Source organism: Thunnus maccoyii, chromosome 7 (assembly GCF_910596095.1).
Source record: "Thunnus maccoyii chromosome 7, fThuMac1.1, whole genome shotgun sequence".
NCBI classification, from domain to species: Eukaryota; Metazoa; Chordata; class Actinopteri; order Scombriformes; family Scombridae; genus Thunnus; species Thunnus maccoyii.
In genome coordinates, this window is record NC_056539.1 from 8,579,745 (window position 1) to 8,594,142 (window position 14,398).

A 14,398-nucleotide genomic window follows, 5' to 3' on the forward strand; every position below is an offset into this window, starting at 1 on the left:
ACCTGTGCCACTGCCATCACTACCTATCCTGAGAGTACAGATACATTATGAATGACAGTAAAGAGCTTCACACAAAAACATGAATAAGATCAATTTTTACCATTAGGATTGTTTGTATGAGAGATAGATTTTATGTAATATCTTTGATGAAATTACTAAATCCTATGTTAACAGACCAGAAACTTTTATCATTCTTCATCACATAACAATTCATCAACTAACATAAAACAACATAAAATTAAAATAAGTCCATGATGTACAATAATACAAATAGCTAATTCATTAAAAAACAACAAACTGACCTGTGTATCCACTCTTTGCCCAGCTGAAAGGAAAACTTGTGACTCTCTTTTCACACTGTAGTGCTTTCAGGGTAATAACTTTGGCTGTCTCTGGCTGTTTCCGATCAAAGTCTGAGGTGTATTTTGCTGCGTCTGACTTAACTTACACCCTTCCCAAGATGCCATTCTGTGATTCATTCAATCATTTACATGTCTAGTTAATGTCTTACTGTCATTCTTTTGCTTTTTATGCATTATAGATAACTGCAATCCTGGAGGTTTATGATGAAGCCATGCCCTGGCTGCACATTTTATTAGATAATAAAACATCATAATGAGACACAGTCTTCTTTTATGGTTTTAAATGACCATGTAAACAAACTGAAAACAAATCACAATAGGTTTCACATAGCAGCAGTGTTTAAACATGTTTCTTTATTGAAACAAACATAGCAATGAAATGTTGGACACATTTTCAAATAAAGCCGGTAGCCATTTTTTCTGTTTTCCATTTAGTTGATCAAAAACACTGTTCTCTCACATCAGGCATCAAGCCTCAAATGCTCTGAGAACAGCTACTTCATGACATTTCTCAACATCAGTATGGTTAACAGACAAGATAATCCAAACTTGTCAAATCTTTAATATTATATTGCACAAAATTCAAACCACTCAGTGAAGGCTTAGACCCAAGTTGCTGTTGATTTAAACTTTCCTGACATTCATGAACATCAACATTTAAAGAGATTTGCATTAATCTGTAGCATAACTTAGTGCAAACACACTCGTTCTGTTTTTCCAACATTGTATTACTTCACTGTAAAAAAGCTTTTGCAACAAAATTTAAATATTACATATATATCATGTTATATAACATCCCTTGTAAATCCATCGGCACGTGCATGATTGACAGTCCAAGATGTGCAGAAAGAGACCTACTCTGCTTTAACACTACTGGATGGCTTAAAATATATCTTATGTATTACAGTTTATCCAAAATTCTGTGCATTTTACCTGCAAGTATTATTATCATATAGTGTTTCACACTTGTCAGTACATGTAATAGGGAAAATATCAAACACAGCTGCCAGAAACAATGCACAGCAAATAAAATCTTATACAAACCCTTGACAGGTTTTGTATATAGGTAATACTGGACGGTAAGGCAAAAAATAAATACTGTAGCTTCTAAACACCATCAAAAGTGTGTAAACCACAGTATAATATTAAATACTGGAGTGTTAAATGCTGATATGGTATTATGAACTTTATATTATGTTGGCAAATCTGCAGAACATTAAAAAAAACTTCAGCACTTATAGGTATGTTAATATCTTTGGCCAAGCGGCAATGATCTGTAACACAATTGCTATTTGGCAAACTAAATAAGAAATACAGAATTTGTCAGATGAACTGTAGAGGTATTATGTGCGAGCTATGAAGAATATCATATGATTTGCAATAATACAGTATCAAAATATGTGGTTTATCTGACTTCAGTGGTGACAGATTGTAAGGAGATCCAGCAGATTTCAGTCCAGTTTCCTAGTGAGCTTTTCTACATGGGTTATCTGATGTCTGGCAGCCCATGTTGGGATACTTCACCTGCACACGGAACAGAGTTCCATCTGCACACATGCAGAGCTTGTACCTCTCCAGACCCTCATCAAAATACACATCTCCTGCAGAGTTAGGGATGCGTGTAGCGTTGAACATGACCGATCCATTGAGGACAATGCTGTTCTCCTGCAAAGAGAAAGTCCTTAGCTTTTCATGGCATTCATGCAAAAAAAAAACAAGTTAAACTAAAACACAAAAATTTGAAGGTTTTTATACCAAATTGAGAAAACACGCCCTCCTCTGCTCATCTGAGAATGTAGTGTCCCACACTAAACCCAGTGTCACAAATCACACATACTTACAGCCCTGAGCTCGATACCTCCAGCCATTTTGAACTCTACAGTCCGGCCCATGATGTTGACCCCCTCATTACCACGAATGATGGCCTTGCCGTCCCCTTTGATGTTCAGGTCAGATGCTGCACTGCTGGTGATCTAAAATCAAGAAAGAAAATATGAGATTTGCCAAAACTTTAAAAAGCAGTACAGTACATGGAAGCTTTGGATAGTATTACAACTCCATTACCTTTTCCACATAGTGTATATGTGTGTTATAAACTTTATTTAAATGCCATACCCCATAACTAAAGTGTGAAAGCAAACTTTAAAGATTATTTTTTCCACTTTTATTAAAGATGTATAACTAAAATATTTAATCTATATCCATATTCAGGCTTTTGTTTTGAACTTTGTAGAAGTACCTTTAGTAGTGATTACAGCTTTGAGTCTTCGTGGACCTGTATTAAGCAGCTTTGTACACCTGCCTCTCTTTCAGATCCTCTCAGGCTCTGTCAGATAGGCCAGGGAGCATTGGGGAACTGCCAACCTCTCTCAGTATTAAAATTTCCAATCTAAGCTTTGACTGGGCCCCTAAAGGGCCTGCAGATACTTGTTTGAAGGCTACTATAGAATTGTCTAAGCTGTGTACGTTTTGTCCCTGGGTATCAACACCCTCCCCTTTACACTGATGGAGCTCAATGTGTTCCTGGGGACTTTCAGTGTTTTTGTACTTAATTTGCAAAAACTTTACAAACTGTCATTTAACTTTACGATAATGACTTATTGTGCATAGAATGATAGTAAAAAACTATTTAATCCATTTGAAAGTTGTGTATAACACAACAAAATATGCCAAATGTGGTCTGAATACAACAATACCACCAATTTCTGAAGGGACGATATGCTACTTTGTGCCCAGGTTGTGAAACACTGATACAATTCATGATTGGCTCTTTTGTAATAGTAGTCAGAGAGTTATAAGCAACATACACACCCTTTCTGTGGAAGCCTTTTTAACACTGAGGACTTTGACTCCTTTGGGCAAATGAAACTCATGGTTTTCAAAGTCAGTGCTGAAGAATGTGGTCTGTGTACGAGGGTCGGTGAAGGATATGCCAACATCACTGACAACTGAAGTCTTGTCCTTTTCTACACTCAGCTTAGTGGTGCCTTGCTGGAACACGACCTGGAACAACACACATAAAATAAAACAGTTTAAAAAATGTGAATTATTCAAACAACGTGTCACTTACATGTTTTTAAAATGCTCAGTGTCCACTGTATAAGTACTCTGAGATTCTCACTGGGTTGTCGTTGCCAACAAGGACCAAGTCCTGGTCCTTACGACCTCCTACTGTGCTCTTGTGCAGTGGGTGAACAATGCCCATGTCCGCCTTCTGCTTGAAGCGTAGCAGGCCAGTCTCATGGAACTCCATACTGTCACAGCCATTTGGGCCGATACGGATCACTGTCCATATTACCAGTGTGATCTATGGGACGGTAAAGTAAATACAGATTTTAAAAGACCATGATTTACGATTATTGGAATAACACATTGTTATCATTCTTTCTCAGCTAGTATTCTTTGGATGCACAAGTAGATTTAGTACTCACAATAAGGTTAATTAAGGCGAGGAGGAAGAGGAGGACGATGATGCAAACAGCCATGTTTCCCTTCCGTCCTCTCAGCCCTGTCTTATGAAGACGCTCCTCTTCGATGGGTACATAGCCTGCTTTAAAGTTACTGTTGTGTTCTTTGTTGATATTGCGTCTTTCAATAGCCTTTTCTCTCATGGACTTCTTCACTGGCCCGTTGGAACTTTCCTGGAATGCAAAACAATCTCTTTACTACACCCGACAAGACTAGTTTTACACTGAGCCATGATACAAATGACTAAAATCCATTCTTTTTGCACAGATTAAATGAATATACACTTCAAAATAACTTTTTACTTAGGCGTATAAGACCCTCTACATGCACAGACTGGAATTGACCTTTTAAAATCTTATGTCCACCTCCATTCTTGAATACATTCACCTTAAAATCACAGAGGCATGACAAACTTTAGGTTTTAGTTTCTTGTTATTTTGAATGTGTGTTGTGCTCTGCGCTGGTATGCATCTCAGTTAAATGCCCCGCGCCTGCCTGTCTGTGGCCATAACTAAAAATAAACTGCACTCATTTTAGCCGCAAAATGGCAATCAACTCGATTTTTTCATTATCATGCAGCTTATATGATCTTTATATTAGCAAATTACTTCGTTGTCAAAAAGCAGAGCTATTAAAATAACGGCATTTTCATGTCCATATAACGGTACCTATTAGAAATAACGAAGCGGAGGCCAAATTTATTACACTGACATTAAGGGCCGACAAAAAAGCCCAGTACATTTATATAATTTATTGTATTATATATCAGGTTACTCGGAAATATAACTATATCATTGCCCTCTTAACAAACACTACCACAAAACGGAGAAAATGCAGTAATAACAACACAGATTGGGCATAACGGACCTGTTCAGACGCCATGTTGACCCTCCCTCTCCTGCTTGCAGAGTGTCGCGGAGCATACCACTTTTCAGAGAAGATAAAAAACGGGTTATTTGTGATTATTGACTTTTCGATACTTAATTATGAATAAAAGATGATTTTAATACAAACTTTGAGAACAGATCTAAAATATTTTTATTTGAACTGAGCTTATTCAAATAAGGGACGTTTCTACGATAATACAAGATGGTACAATCCAAGTCAACAAGCCAATGACAGAAGGATCCCAAAATAGAAAAACATGTCCATTCATATTTTCCATGGACTCTTATCCTAATTCTAAATGGTTGTTTAACAGTAAAGTCTAAAGAGTACTTGATTTTAAAAAGTTACAACAGCTGCTTTATTCTGTAGAAGGGCAATAAATAGCCTGTTTTAGTAAAGTAAGTCTTTTGTGAGTGTTCTGATCAAACCCCTTTGAGTTTTTTTTGTACGTCTCCATCACATTTTTCTGTTATTTATATGTATATCAATAAGTATATTTTGCATTTGTGTAAACAAATAAAAATCAAATGAAATTTTCTACTATACAGACTATGGTAAAGCAAAATCTGTGACAACTGACAAAGCAGATAGACAGTGTGTGGATTTAAATTTTGCAGATATTCATGTAGCAAAAAATAATGTTCAATAATAACAATGATAATAATAATAATAATAATTATTATTATTATTATGTTGTTGTTGTTGTTGTTGTCGTTGTTGTTATCATTATTATTAGTGGTAGTAGTAGGCTATTAAATATCAGTCAGTCAATCAATCAATCAAACTTCTGTATAGCACTTTTCATACAGGTTAAGACAATTCAAAGTGCTTCACAGATGACTGACAAACCAATAATAAGACAGAACAAGTATAGACAGTAAACAACTGTATAATTCAGCTTCTGATCATTCTTGGTAAATTCCACATCTGCAAATCGAAATGGTCTGGCTCCAAACCTGCTTTAACCAGTTTGTTGTTGAACTCAAGCAGAATGGCACTTTAATTGAAAATGGGACAAAAAAGCTACAAAGACTTTCAATATTTTTAAGGAAGTACATTTTATCTGAACTCTAAAAGGACTCACAATGAATGTACTTTGGACTCCTCTGGCTTGTACAAAGTTGCTTTTTACTGCTTTACTGTTTTTGTATGACAATTATTATACCTCTTTGTTGTAAATAAATAAAGTTTTCAGTAAAAAAAATAGTAGACAGTAAAGTAAAAATAAAAATGATGAAAATGTAATAACATAAAATAGATTTAAAAGCAATAATAATAATAACAATAATAATAATAATGATAATAATAATAGAGTGAAATAAATATATAACCAAAGTCAACTGAACATTAACACAAGTGTGTGTGTGTGTGTGTATTCTGTATAGTGCACAATTAAAAACAAAACAATGCCTTTGGCGGAGACTTCAGTGTTAATGACCTGCAAGGTTTGGTGTCGTTTGACAGTGTGACATTACAGTCGTCTTTATTTCACGGTAGCACAGCCAACAGTGAACTGAGTCGTGCTCTCAGTCTCCCCGTTATTTAAAACACTGAGCGGTTATTCGTCAGCTCGTCTCCTCACTTGGTTGCCACAACTGAAGCGGTGCTTGGCATCTGCGTCGTAGGTGGAGAAAGCTGCTGGGACAGGAAGTTTTACTGCACACTCTACAGACTACACCCCCAGGCTGTTATCCTCTCGTCCTGGGGCTTTTTAAACCTCCGAGGATTAGCCAGTTATTACTGACGGACATGGCCGACACTTTAAGGAGACTGGCGAACACATCTTCCTTCAGCGTGTTACAGGACAAGCTGGAGAGCTGGTACAAAGACTATCATGTAAGTTCATCAATAAGTAATGAAAGACCTAAATCTGACCAAACCACTTCATTGGAACTTGCCCTGTTCCACGATGCTAGCTATTCAATTAGCTACTGTTCAAAAGGTACATTTGTATACACTTGAAATGTAATTGTAGTCAAATATTTTCAACAAAATGACCCCTTATTATAAATGATAAATTGCTATGTTTACTCCTGTAGAAGTGGCGACTTTTTGCACTTGCTAGCAAGGAGAAATTCGACCAATTATTATTATTGTAATTATGGATAACGTTATCGAAGTACAGTGGTTTTGAAATGGTTGAAATAATTTAAAACATTACAGCAAAGGAATGCACTTGTTAGCTAGATACTGGATTTCCTGGTGGAGTTTGGTTGCCATGGACGCCAGTCGCCATGGCTACTGTCGGACTATTTCAAAGATCTCTTACTTTACTGTTAAGATAGTTCACGTCCTGTTACTTGCTGTGGAAGTCTCTGTCCGCTGGGTGGAAGTACTTTGTGTAAACTTCAAAAGTACCAGGCTAATATTTTGCAGGTTATACTATAAATGTACACGACAGTCAATTTATATCATTACACATGTCGTTGTCCGTAGTGTCGTTTTGTCGCCCGACGCGAGACGGTAGTTAGCTGTTTTAATGGAGCTCGACAGTAGGCAGGAGGGATACCTCTTGATTTCTTTGGATACTCTTTGACTCTTCCTTTGGTTTGTCCCGCGGATCTATTATAAGAGCTCTTATAATACATCCATAGTTTGTCCTCACCTGTCTTCTACAAACATTTATTTCTGTAGATTTAAAACACTTAAAACAACAAAAACATTAACACAACAACATTATATCTCATGACCAAAAATACATACAACTGGTATCATTTTATGAATCAAATACCTCATGGTTTTTAAATTTAAAAAAAAGCTTTTCCCAGTGTACTCTAAAACACAAACATTAGACATGAAGGCTGATTAAAGTTTTGCAGCCTTAAAATGTGAATGTCACGTTTAGCCTATCTGACAAAGAGACAACCATTCATCAATAAATTACTCTCATCAGTTGCAAAGAAGGAAGGAGATCCCCTCTTTTTTAATACATCAAACAGTTTCCTGTTTTGGGGGTCTTTTTCTTTAATTGTATTACTAAAAAAAACTTGGAAAAAAAGTTGCACAGCAAAAATTAGTCTTGTTCATTGACCAATTTTTGTCATGATTACCCTCCCAGGTGATTTCCTGTGACCAGAATCTGAACAGATGTTGTGAGCTGATAGAATTAACTGCCAAGATCCAGGGTCAACTGTTTGCCATCCTTAACCTCACAGCTGCTGAAGGTAAAACTTTTCATTTACAATATAAGACATTGTTTTCTTTTACGAAGCGCCAACCAGATTATAATCACTCATGAACTTTTCAACACATACTCAGTATTTATCTGTCCCTGTGAAACAGGTGGACACTATGCTGGGGTGGAAACTCTCAAAATGCGCCTGCTGCCTTGGCTGGGCACCTGTTTCTCAATGGCGAGGCCCTCGGTCACTGAAGACACCAGTTTACAGCTCATCCAGGTGACATATTTAATACACAATGCATATGCAAGACTAATCGTGTAACACTAATTCATAGACATAAAATTACATTAAAATGTTCAAACCATTAAAACCATTTTCTTCTATTGTGGCCATTTGCTGTTGTGGTTACTGTTACTGTACTGTATCATTTGTTATTATCAGGATTCAGTGGAAAAGGACAGGAGGATCAGGGAGCTCTCAGCCTCCCATGACAATGAAATGCAGAAGATGGAGACTCAGCTGTGCTCCACTCGCCTGCAGTTGGACTCCGTCAGAGCAGAGTGAGTCTCACAGATATAAGACAGCATGTGTAATACTGGCTCACAAAACCACAAACGGTTCACACACAGTTTGAATTAGAATGGCATGGTGATACACCTTTTTGTTTTGGTGATAACCACTTCTGCTGTTAGATACTTCTCACGCAGAGGTGCATTACATCACTGGCAATCAGATGACAACTATGTTCATAAAGGTTTGACGACAGTAGCACAGCTGTTTTGGCATGCTAACATGCAAACTATCATAAATCAGGACCGCAGCCGGTTTCCTAAGTCAACCCTTGTTTAGATGTGGTTTGGATAGACTGAAAAATTATATGGTAAAAATACAACTCCATGGGCAAGATGATGAATATGCGGGTTTTTTTATACGTTTTTCTCTCCTTGTAGTTTTCTCTTTGTACATGTTCTGAAACACATAAAACATACAATTCAATTTTCAGATTTTTGTTTTGACAGATTGGATGAAGCTCAGAAGGAGCTGGAAGAGACAAAGAGCAAATCTGCAACCACTCTGCTGGCCACCGAAGATGAAATATTACAAATGAAAGCAGAGTGGGTGATACAGTCAAACATTATATTCATTTTTAGATGCAACATATGCAGTCCTGTGTTAATGTGATGTGTGTGGTTTTTTTTCAGTTTACGATCCGCACATGAGCAGGTGGAGATTTATAAGAGGAAGCTGGATGCTCTTGATGATTATGAGCGGCAGATTCTCCTCCTGAGAGATGAAGTGTCATATCTGAGCACAGAGAAGGCCATGCTGCAGGAGAGGTGCTGGCGTGTACCAAACACACACACACACACACATACTTTACATACACACCCAGAACAATTTCTCAAATTACGTCTGTGGCTTTATGGGTTTTTTCATTCCCTCTCTCTCAGGTTGGTGAGAAGTCGCTCTCCGAGCCCGTTGCCCAGGCTCAGCCGCTCGTCCAGCCCCATTAGGAGTGAGTCACCCACCAGAGCCCAGCTCACTAACTCCTCCCGTCACGCACGCCTGGTATCACGCTTCAGCGACCTGTATGCTGTGGAGCGTCTGGAGGCCCAGACCTTGCTTCGACGCTACGTTGATGACTTAGAGATGGTCCAGAAAATCATCTTCATCGCTGTCGTGGTATGACTGTAATTATTTTTTACAGATAAGCAGAAGTGTTAGAGACAAATGAGCGCTACGTTTGGTTATTTGGGCTGCCATGTTGTTGATTTAGATCAGATTTGTGCATCACTGGTATATGGATCAGTTGACTTTACAATTGGTCTTATGTTTTTTTGTGCTATCATTACTCAGGAATCCTTTAAGACAGCAAAACTGGCTTATCGTCAGTTCAAGCTGCGCGTGAGAAAGACTTTGTCCCCATCCCACTTTGGACCAGAGAGTCTGGAGGATGCAGCTGTGGACTACATCGTTAGAAACCTGGACCTCTATGACGTACAGGCCAGCATCAATGTAGGAAAGAATTCTTCTGCAACATTAATGAAAGTTACTGTAGTTTAACACTTAGTGCTGAAAAAGGCAGTGTATCTGATGTGTATTTGCTCTCCCCAGGATGTGATCAATGCCATGAATGTGAACCCTCGGATCTCTTTCCCGCCAGAGGTGGACTTTGTCCTTATCAGTGTCTTGATCAGGGAGACATGCAGGCTGGCCTTCGCCATGCAGACCCTGGACCCACCTCTTGACTTGGCCTTTGCCAGTGATGGAGAACTTTACAACGACAACAAGTCAGTCCTATATGCAGCACTGTTGAAATCCTGTATCAGGGCTGCACAAAGTTTGTTCTTTCACAGGAATCTATTGCTGAAACATTTGGTCAGTTTTTGATAGACTTTAATTAATTATAGACCGTTTGAATTAACTTATGTTACCTGCTACATTTCCAAATCGTCATTGTAACACAGTATATTATGGACTGCAGCTTATAACTTAAGCTATTTACTGTTCCTACCAGTGGAGGTCACCCTAAACACACAGATGGCACTCACAGAGGGTCGCTGTTTTCCCTCACTGTTCTGCCTTCCCTCTCTGCCTGACAGGTATCGCCGTAGCTATGACTCAGAGTTCACTGCTCCTCTAGTGATGTACCATGTGTGGCCGGCCTTGGTAGAAGGAAATACTTTAATAGTGAAAGGCGAGGCTGTGACAAGAAGAGGTGCTCCGGTACTGACTTTAATACTAATAATTGAAAATAGCATAATTAATTCAATTGTAGCTGTAGAGAATAATGTAAGTACATGAAGGTAGCGGGAGAGGTTAATGTGTTTACTGATGCTGTGTGTTTGTTTTTACAGTGGAGTAGAAGCCGCAGCAGGAGCAGGAGTTCCAGCCCTGTACGCGCTCGCTCTCTCAGTCCAACTCGCAGTCTCGTAAGTCTTTAAAATTTGACAATCCAACCAACCACACAAAAACAAAAGCACCCTTTGTGGGTTTTGGTCACAAAACTAATTGCATCCTTTTGCTGCATTTTAACATTGCTCAACTACTCTTGAAATTCAGTTTTATTTTAAATTCATGCCTATCACTCTTTCCACTAAACAACATGCTTGCACACTCATGGCCTTAAGGGTATGTATTTCAGAATCTCTGCCTAGTTTTGATGTACTAAAAAGTTGTAAATATCTCAACTTCATCACTTTGTCTAACAGCTCTCTCCTCTGATTCATGCTTCCAGCGATTTAACAGCAAAAGAAGTCTGTCTCCTGTACGCCTCACAGCCAGCTGCCTGTGAACTCAGGACACAAATCTACAACTGTACTTCATGTCAGTGAAATGAAATGTGAGGTATTTTCAAATCTCTATGCTTCCACCAAATAAAGCAATGAAATCCTTCGGTATTTTACTAACCAAAGGCTTTTCAGAGTTTACATTGTTGGAGGGTAGTTTAATGGGACCTTGACAGTAAGTAAAGGTCAGAACGTTACAGATGGAGCAAATAGTCTGGCAGCTAACTAAATAGTTATAATAGTTTATTAACTCTGTGACTAGGATTTTGATAGATGATGCTAACGGTATTTTAGTGATCATCAGAAACTTTAAGTACATTTTTCAGGGGAAAACTAGACCCGCACAGTAGCACTGTCTCAGTCTGACTGGTATTGAAACAACTATATATATAGAAAACATATCCAACCTTTACTCCTCCTCTTTACTTTTTACCAAAAGTCAACGTCTATGTAGCAGAATCTTTGTCAGCATGCTGCGGGAGATATGGTGCTAATGATCTGTACTAACTTTAACTCCTCCAGTACTTGAGTGACTGATACTGGTCATTGTGATTTTTAGTTTAAGCGGTTGCTGTGTTGTTGTTCATTTTAATTCTTATTTTTATTTCGTTGGTGCTATTTTATATTCTGGAAACTCATAGAACAAAGAACTCCCACACCCTGTCTTCTGTGCTCGCAATTAGAGGAGATTTATTGGGAACAATGTTTCGGTGCACAGATCTTCATCAGGTTAGATATTATCAGGTTAAATAACCTGATGAAGGTCTGTGTACCGAAACATTGTTCCCAATAAATCTCCTCTAATTGTAAGCACAGAAGACAGGGTGTGGGAGTTCTTTGTTCTATTATTTTCGGTCTATGGTCTTCTCCGACACACTTGTCTATCTGCAGGTGTGGAAAAGTTCTGCTCCTTGATATTCTTCAAACTGAGACAAAGTGAGGTTTAAGAATATTTATTGCTAACATAATAGCCTCTTTATACTTTTTAAGGCTGAAAGATTGGTTTTAGATAAGATTTTTCCAACAGTAGTGTTTGTTATTGTGTATGGGAATAGGGCCAGTAGCTAATTATTTTGCAGCAACGTCTGGATGCATTCAATATGACATTGTATTGTTTTCACTGTGTTTCCTCATTTAAAACTTGTTTACTGTATATCACCATTGACATGATCATATCTGATACTACTGTACTTAATTTGCCTTTTAATGGCTTGAATTAGCAGAATATCGTAAATATTGAACGCACATTTTTGTTGATTCGCCATGATTCGAAATTGTGGTTTGTGATGAATAGAATCTTTTACTGTGCCTTTTATGAGTGATTTTTTTAAAGAATAAATGACAAAGTTTTAATTTCCTGTAATTCCTGTCCTGTTTAGGGTTTTTGTCAATGATTCTTTTTTCAGATTTTCATTGAGCAAAGTAGCAACACCTTTTAATACTTTTAAACAGTGTTCAGAAATACTGCTTTACTGACAAAAAATTAAGCAGTGGATGTCCATCAACCAAGTTATAATCTAAATTAGAAAGAGAACTGAATGCAAGCAGTTACAAAGTTGTAGGAAACCTCTATTTTAATCATGAAAGCTGCCCTCTCTTGTATATGTGGCTGTCAAAGGACTCCTCTGTAGTTATTTGTCTCCAGAATAGGCTCAATAATTCCCCCAATTTACATTTCCAGACATCACAGTCTTACTACTACCCAATTTCAACAATAGATGGTGCTGCTGCTCCATCATTTATCTCGACCCCAAAGAGTGAAACAGCACAGTTTCTCAGCTTCTTAAGTTTCTACAAGCAAAGTTCAGACTTAGATATCCTTGGAAGTCAGAACTGATTACCCCTGTGTACAAATGTTTATCTGGCCATGACCTCTTCAAAAAAGGAGAAACTGAAGAGCAAAAATGGACACAACAGCCAAGAAAGAAAGCGTGTGCATATGAGCATGTGTATGACTATGTGTTAGTGTTTGTGGGTGGGTGTGCTTGGATGCATGTATGCAAGTGCAACATTTCACATTCACATCTGAATGGAGTCCTTGAGGGAATCCCAGCAGCAACATCCCAGTCGTGAAATTGTTTTAGCAATCTCTGCTATCTAATTAGGCCCTTTTCTCTCTAGGCCTTGCCTAGTCTTTCACCAGCCAAACCAATTATATTGTCTGCTCTTCAAACCATATCTAAAATCAGGCTCTGTGGAGCAGAAACTGAGATGCAGCAGGCCGAGAGTCCTAAGAGGTTCACTCACTGACCACTGCTGCAGATGAGAATTTACAGATATCCAGGTTAACATCTGTCCATTCATACAAATTCTTTTGTTCTGTTAAATACTTGGAAATCATATTCATCCACTAGTGGTTATGCTCAGATGAATATGTATAGCCTACTGATGAAAGATTACATAGTGGGTTTGTTGCTGCAGCAATTAGCATCCTAAATCAGAGGAGGCTGTTCTACACTGTGATTTTGTGTCAAGAGCAAAAAATCCTGAATGCTAAGAATGACATATAGCTCACATAATATCATCTTATGGTTCTACCCACAAAGAGAGTTGTGGTTTCAGTGTCATTCCAGTGTAAACATGAATCCCACACTAACTTACATGCCAGTTCTCTAGAGGCAGATATCCAAATTCACATGTATCCTCACAAAAAACACAAAATATCCTTTCTTAACCCTTGCATTACAAGTCTGTGACAGTTGGAGAATATGTATGGAGAATATGCAGAGACCCATGTCATGGAAACTTCCGCCATGCCTCCTCATCACATTCCCACACAATGAGTGTCTTGTCTGAACTGCAGTGGTTCAGAGAGGTCCTGGCTCCTGGGAGGGAGCCTGCACACTGTGTCTCAACTCAGACGTCCTACTGTGAGCCTTTGGGGGTGAGTGGGAGGGTGTTGTGGTCAACTATGGTGGGCAGTGTGATCACAGAATGTGGATGGATGGAGATTAGAGAGGTTCAAAAATGGTCCTGCTCCCCTATGAAGCACTAAATCTACTTTTTATTTGTGACGTGCACAGACAGAAAGAGCATTTGTCAGCAGCCACATCAACATGTACCCTGTTTCTACTGAATGACTGAAGCTGAGTAGGTGTGGGTTTGGCTAGTACTTGGATGGGAGACCTCCTAGGAAAAACTAAGTTGCTGCTGGAAGTGGTGTTGATGGGCCTGTAAGGGGCAGTCTTCCCTCTTGTTCTAATAAAAAATCCCAATGTCCCAGTACAGTGACGAGGACGCTGTCCTGTAGGAGATGCCGTCTGTCAGA

The 14,398-nt window shown here is 38.4% G+C and overlaps 3 protein-coding genes across 3 annotated transcripts in view; 2 read left to right on the forward strand and 1 right to left on the reverse strand.

Moving 5' to 3' along the window:
• LOC121900313 (proteoglycan 4-like) overlaps positions 1-14,398 on the forward strand; it is a 676,357-nt gene that overhangs the window by 167,885 nt on the left and 494,074 nt on the right. The window lies entirely within an intron of this gene.
• Positions 698-4,750, reverse strand: sgcb (sarcoglycan, beta (dystrophin-associated glycoprotein)). Its single transcript, XM_042416575.1, has 6 exons — positions 4,698-4,750; positions 3,794-4,003; positions 3,484-3,669; positions 3,174-3,365; positions 2,204-2,335; positions 698-2,027 (listed from the first exon to the last, which is right to left on the reverse strand). Exons 1-6 carry the CDS (start codon positions 4,710-4,712, stop codon positions 1,827-1,829), a joined length of 936 nt encoding a protein of 311 aa, XP_042272509.1. The 5' UTR covers positions 4,713-4,750; the 3' UTR covers positions 698-1,826.
• spata18 (spermatogenesis associated 18) lies at positions 6,121-11,246 on the forward strand. Its single transcript, XM_042416554.1, has 12 exons — positions 6,121-6,554; positions 7,777-7,882; positions 8,001-8,116; positions 8,282-8,400; positions 8,860-8,955; positions 9,043-9,177; positions 9,292-9,523; positions 9,698-9,856; positions 9,956-10,131; positions 10,444-10,567; positions 10,699-10,773; positions 11,079-11,246. Exons 1-12 carry the CDS (start codon positions 6,468-6,470, stop codon positions 11,133-11,135), a joined length of 1,482 nt encoding a protein of 493 aa, XP_042272488.1. The 5' UTR covers positions 6,121-6,467; the 3' UTR covers positions 11,136-11,246.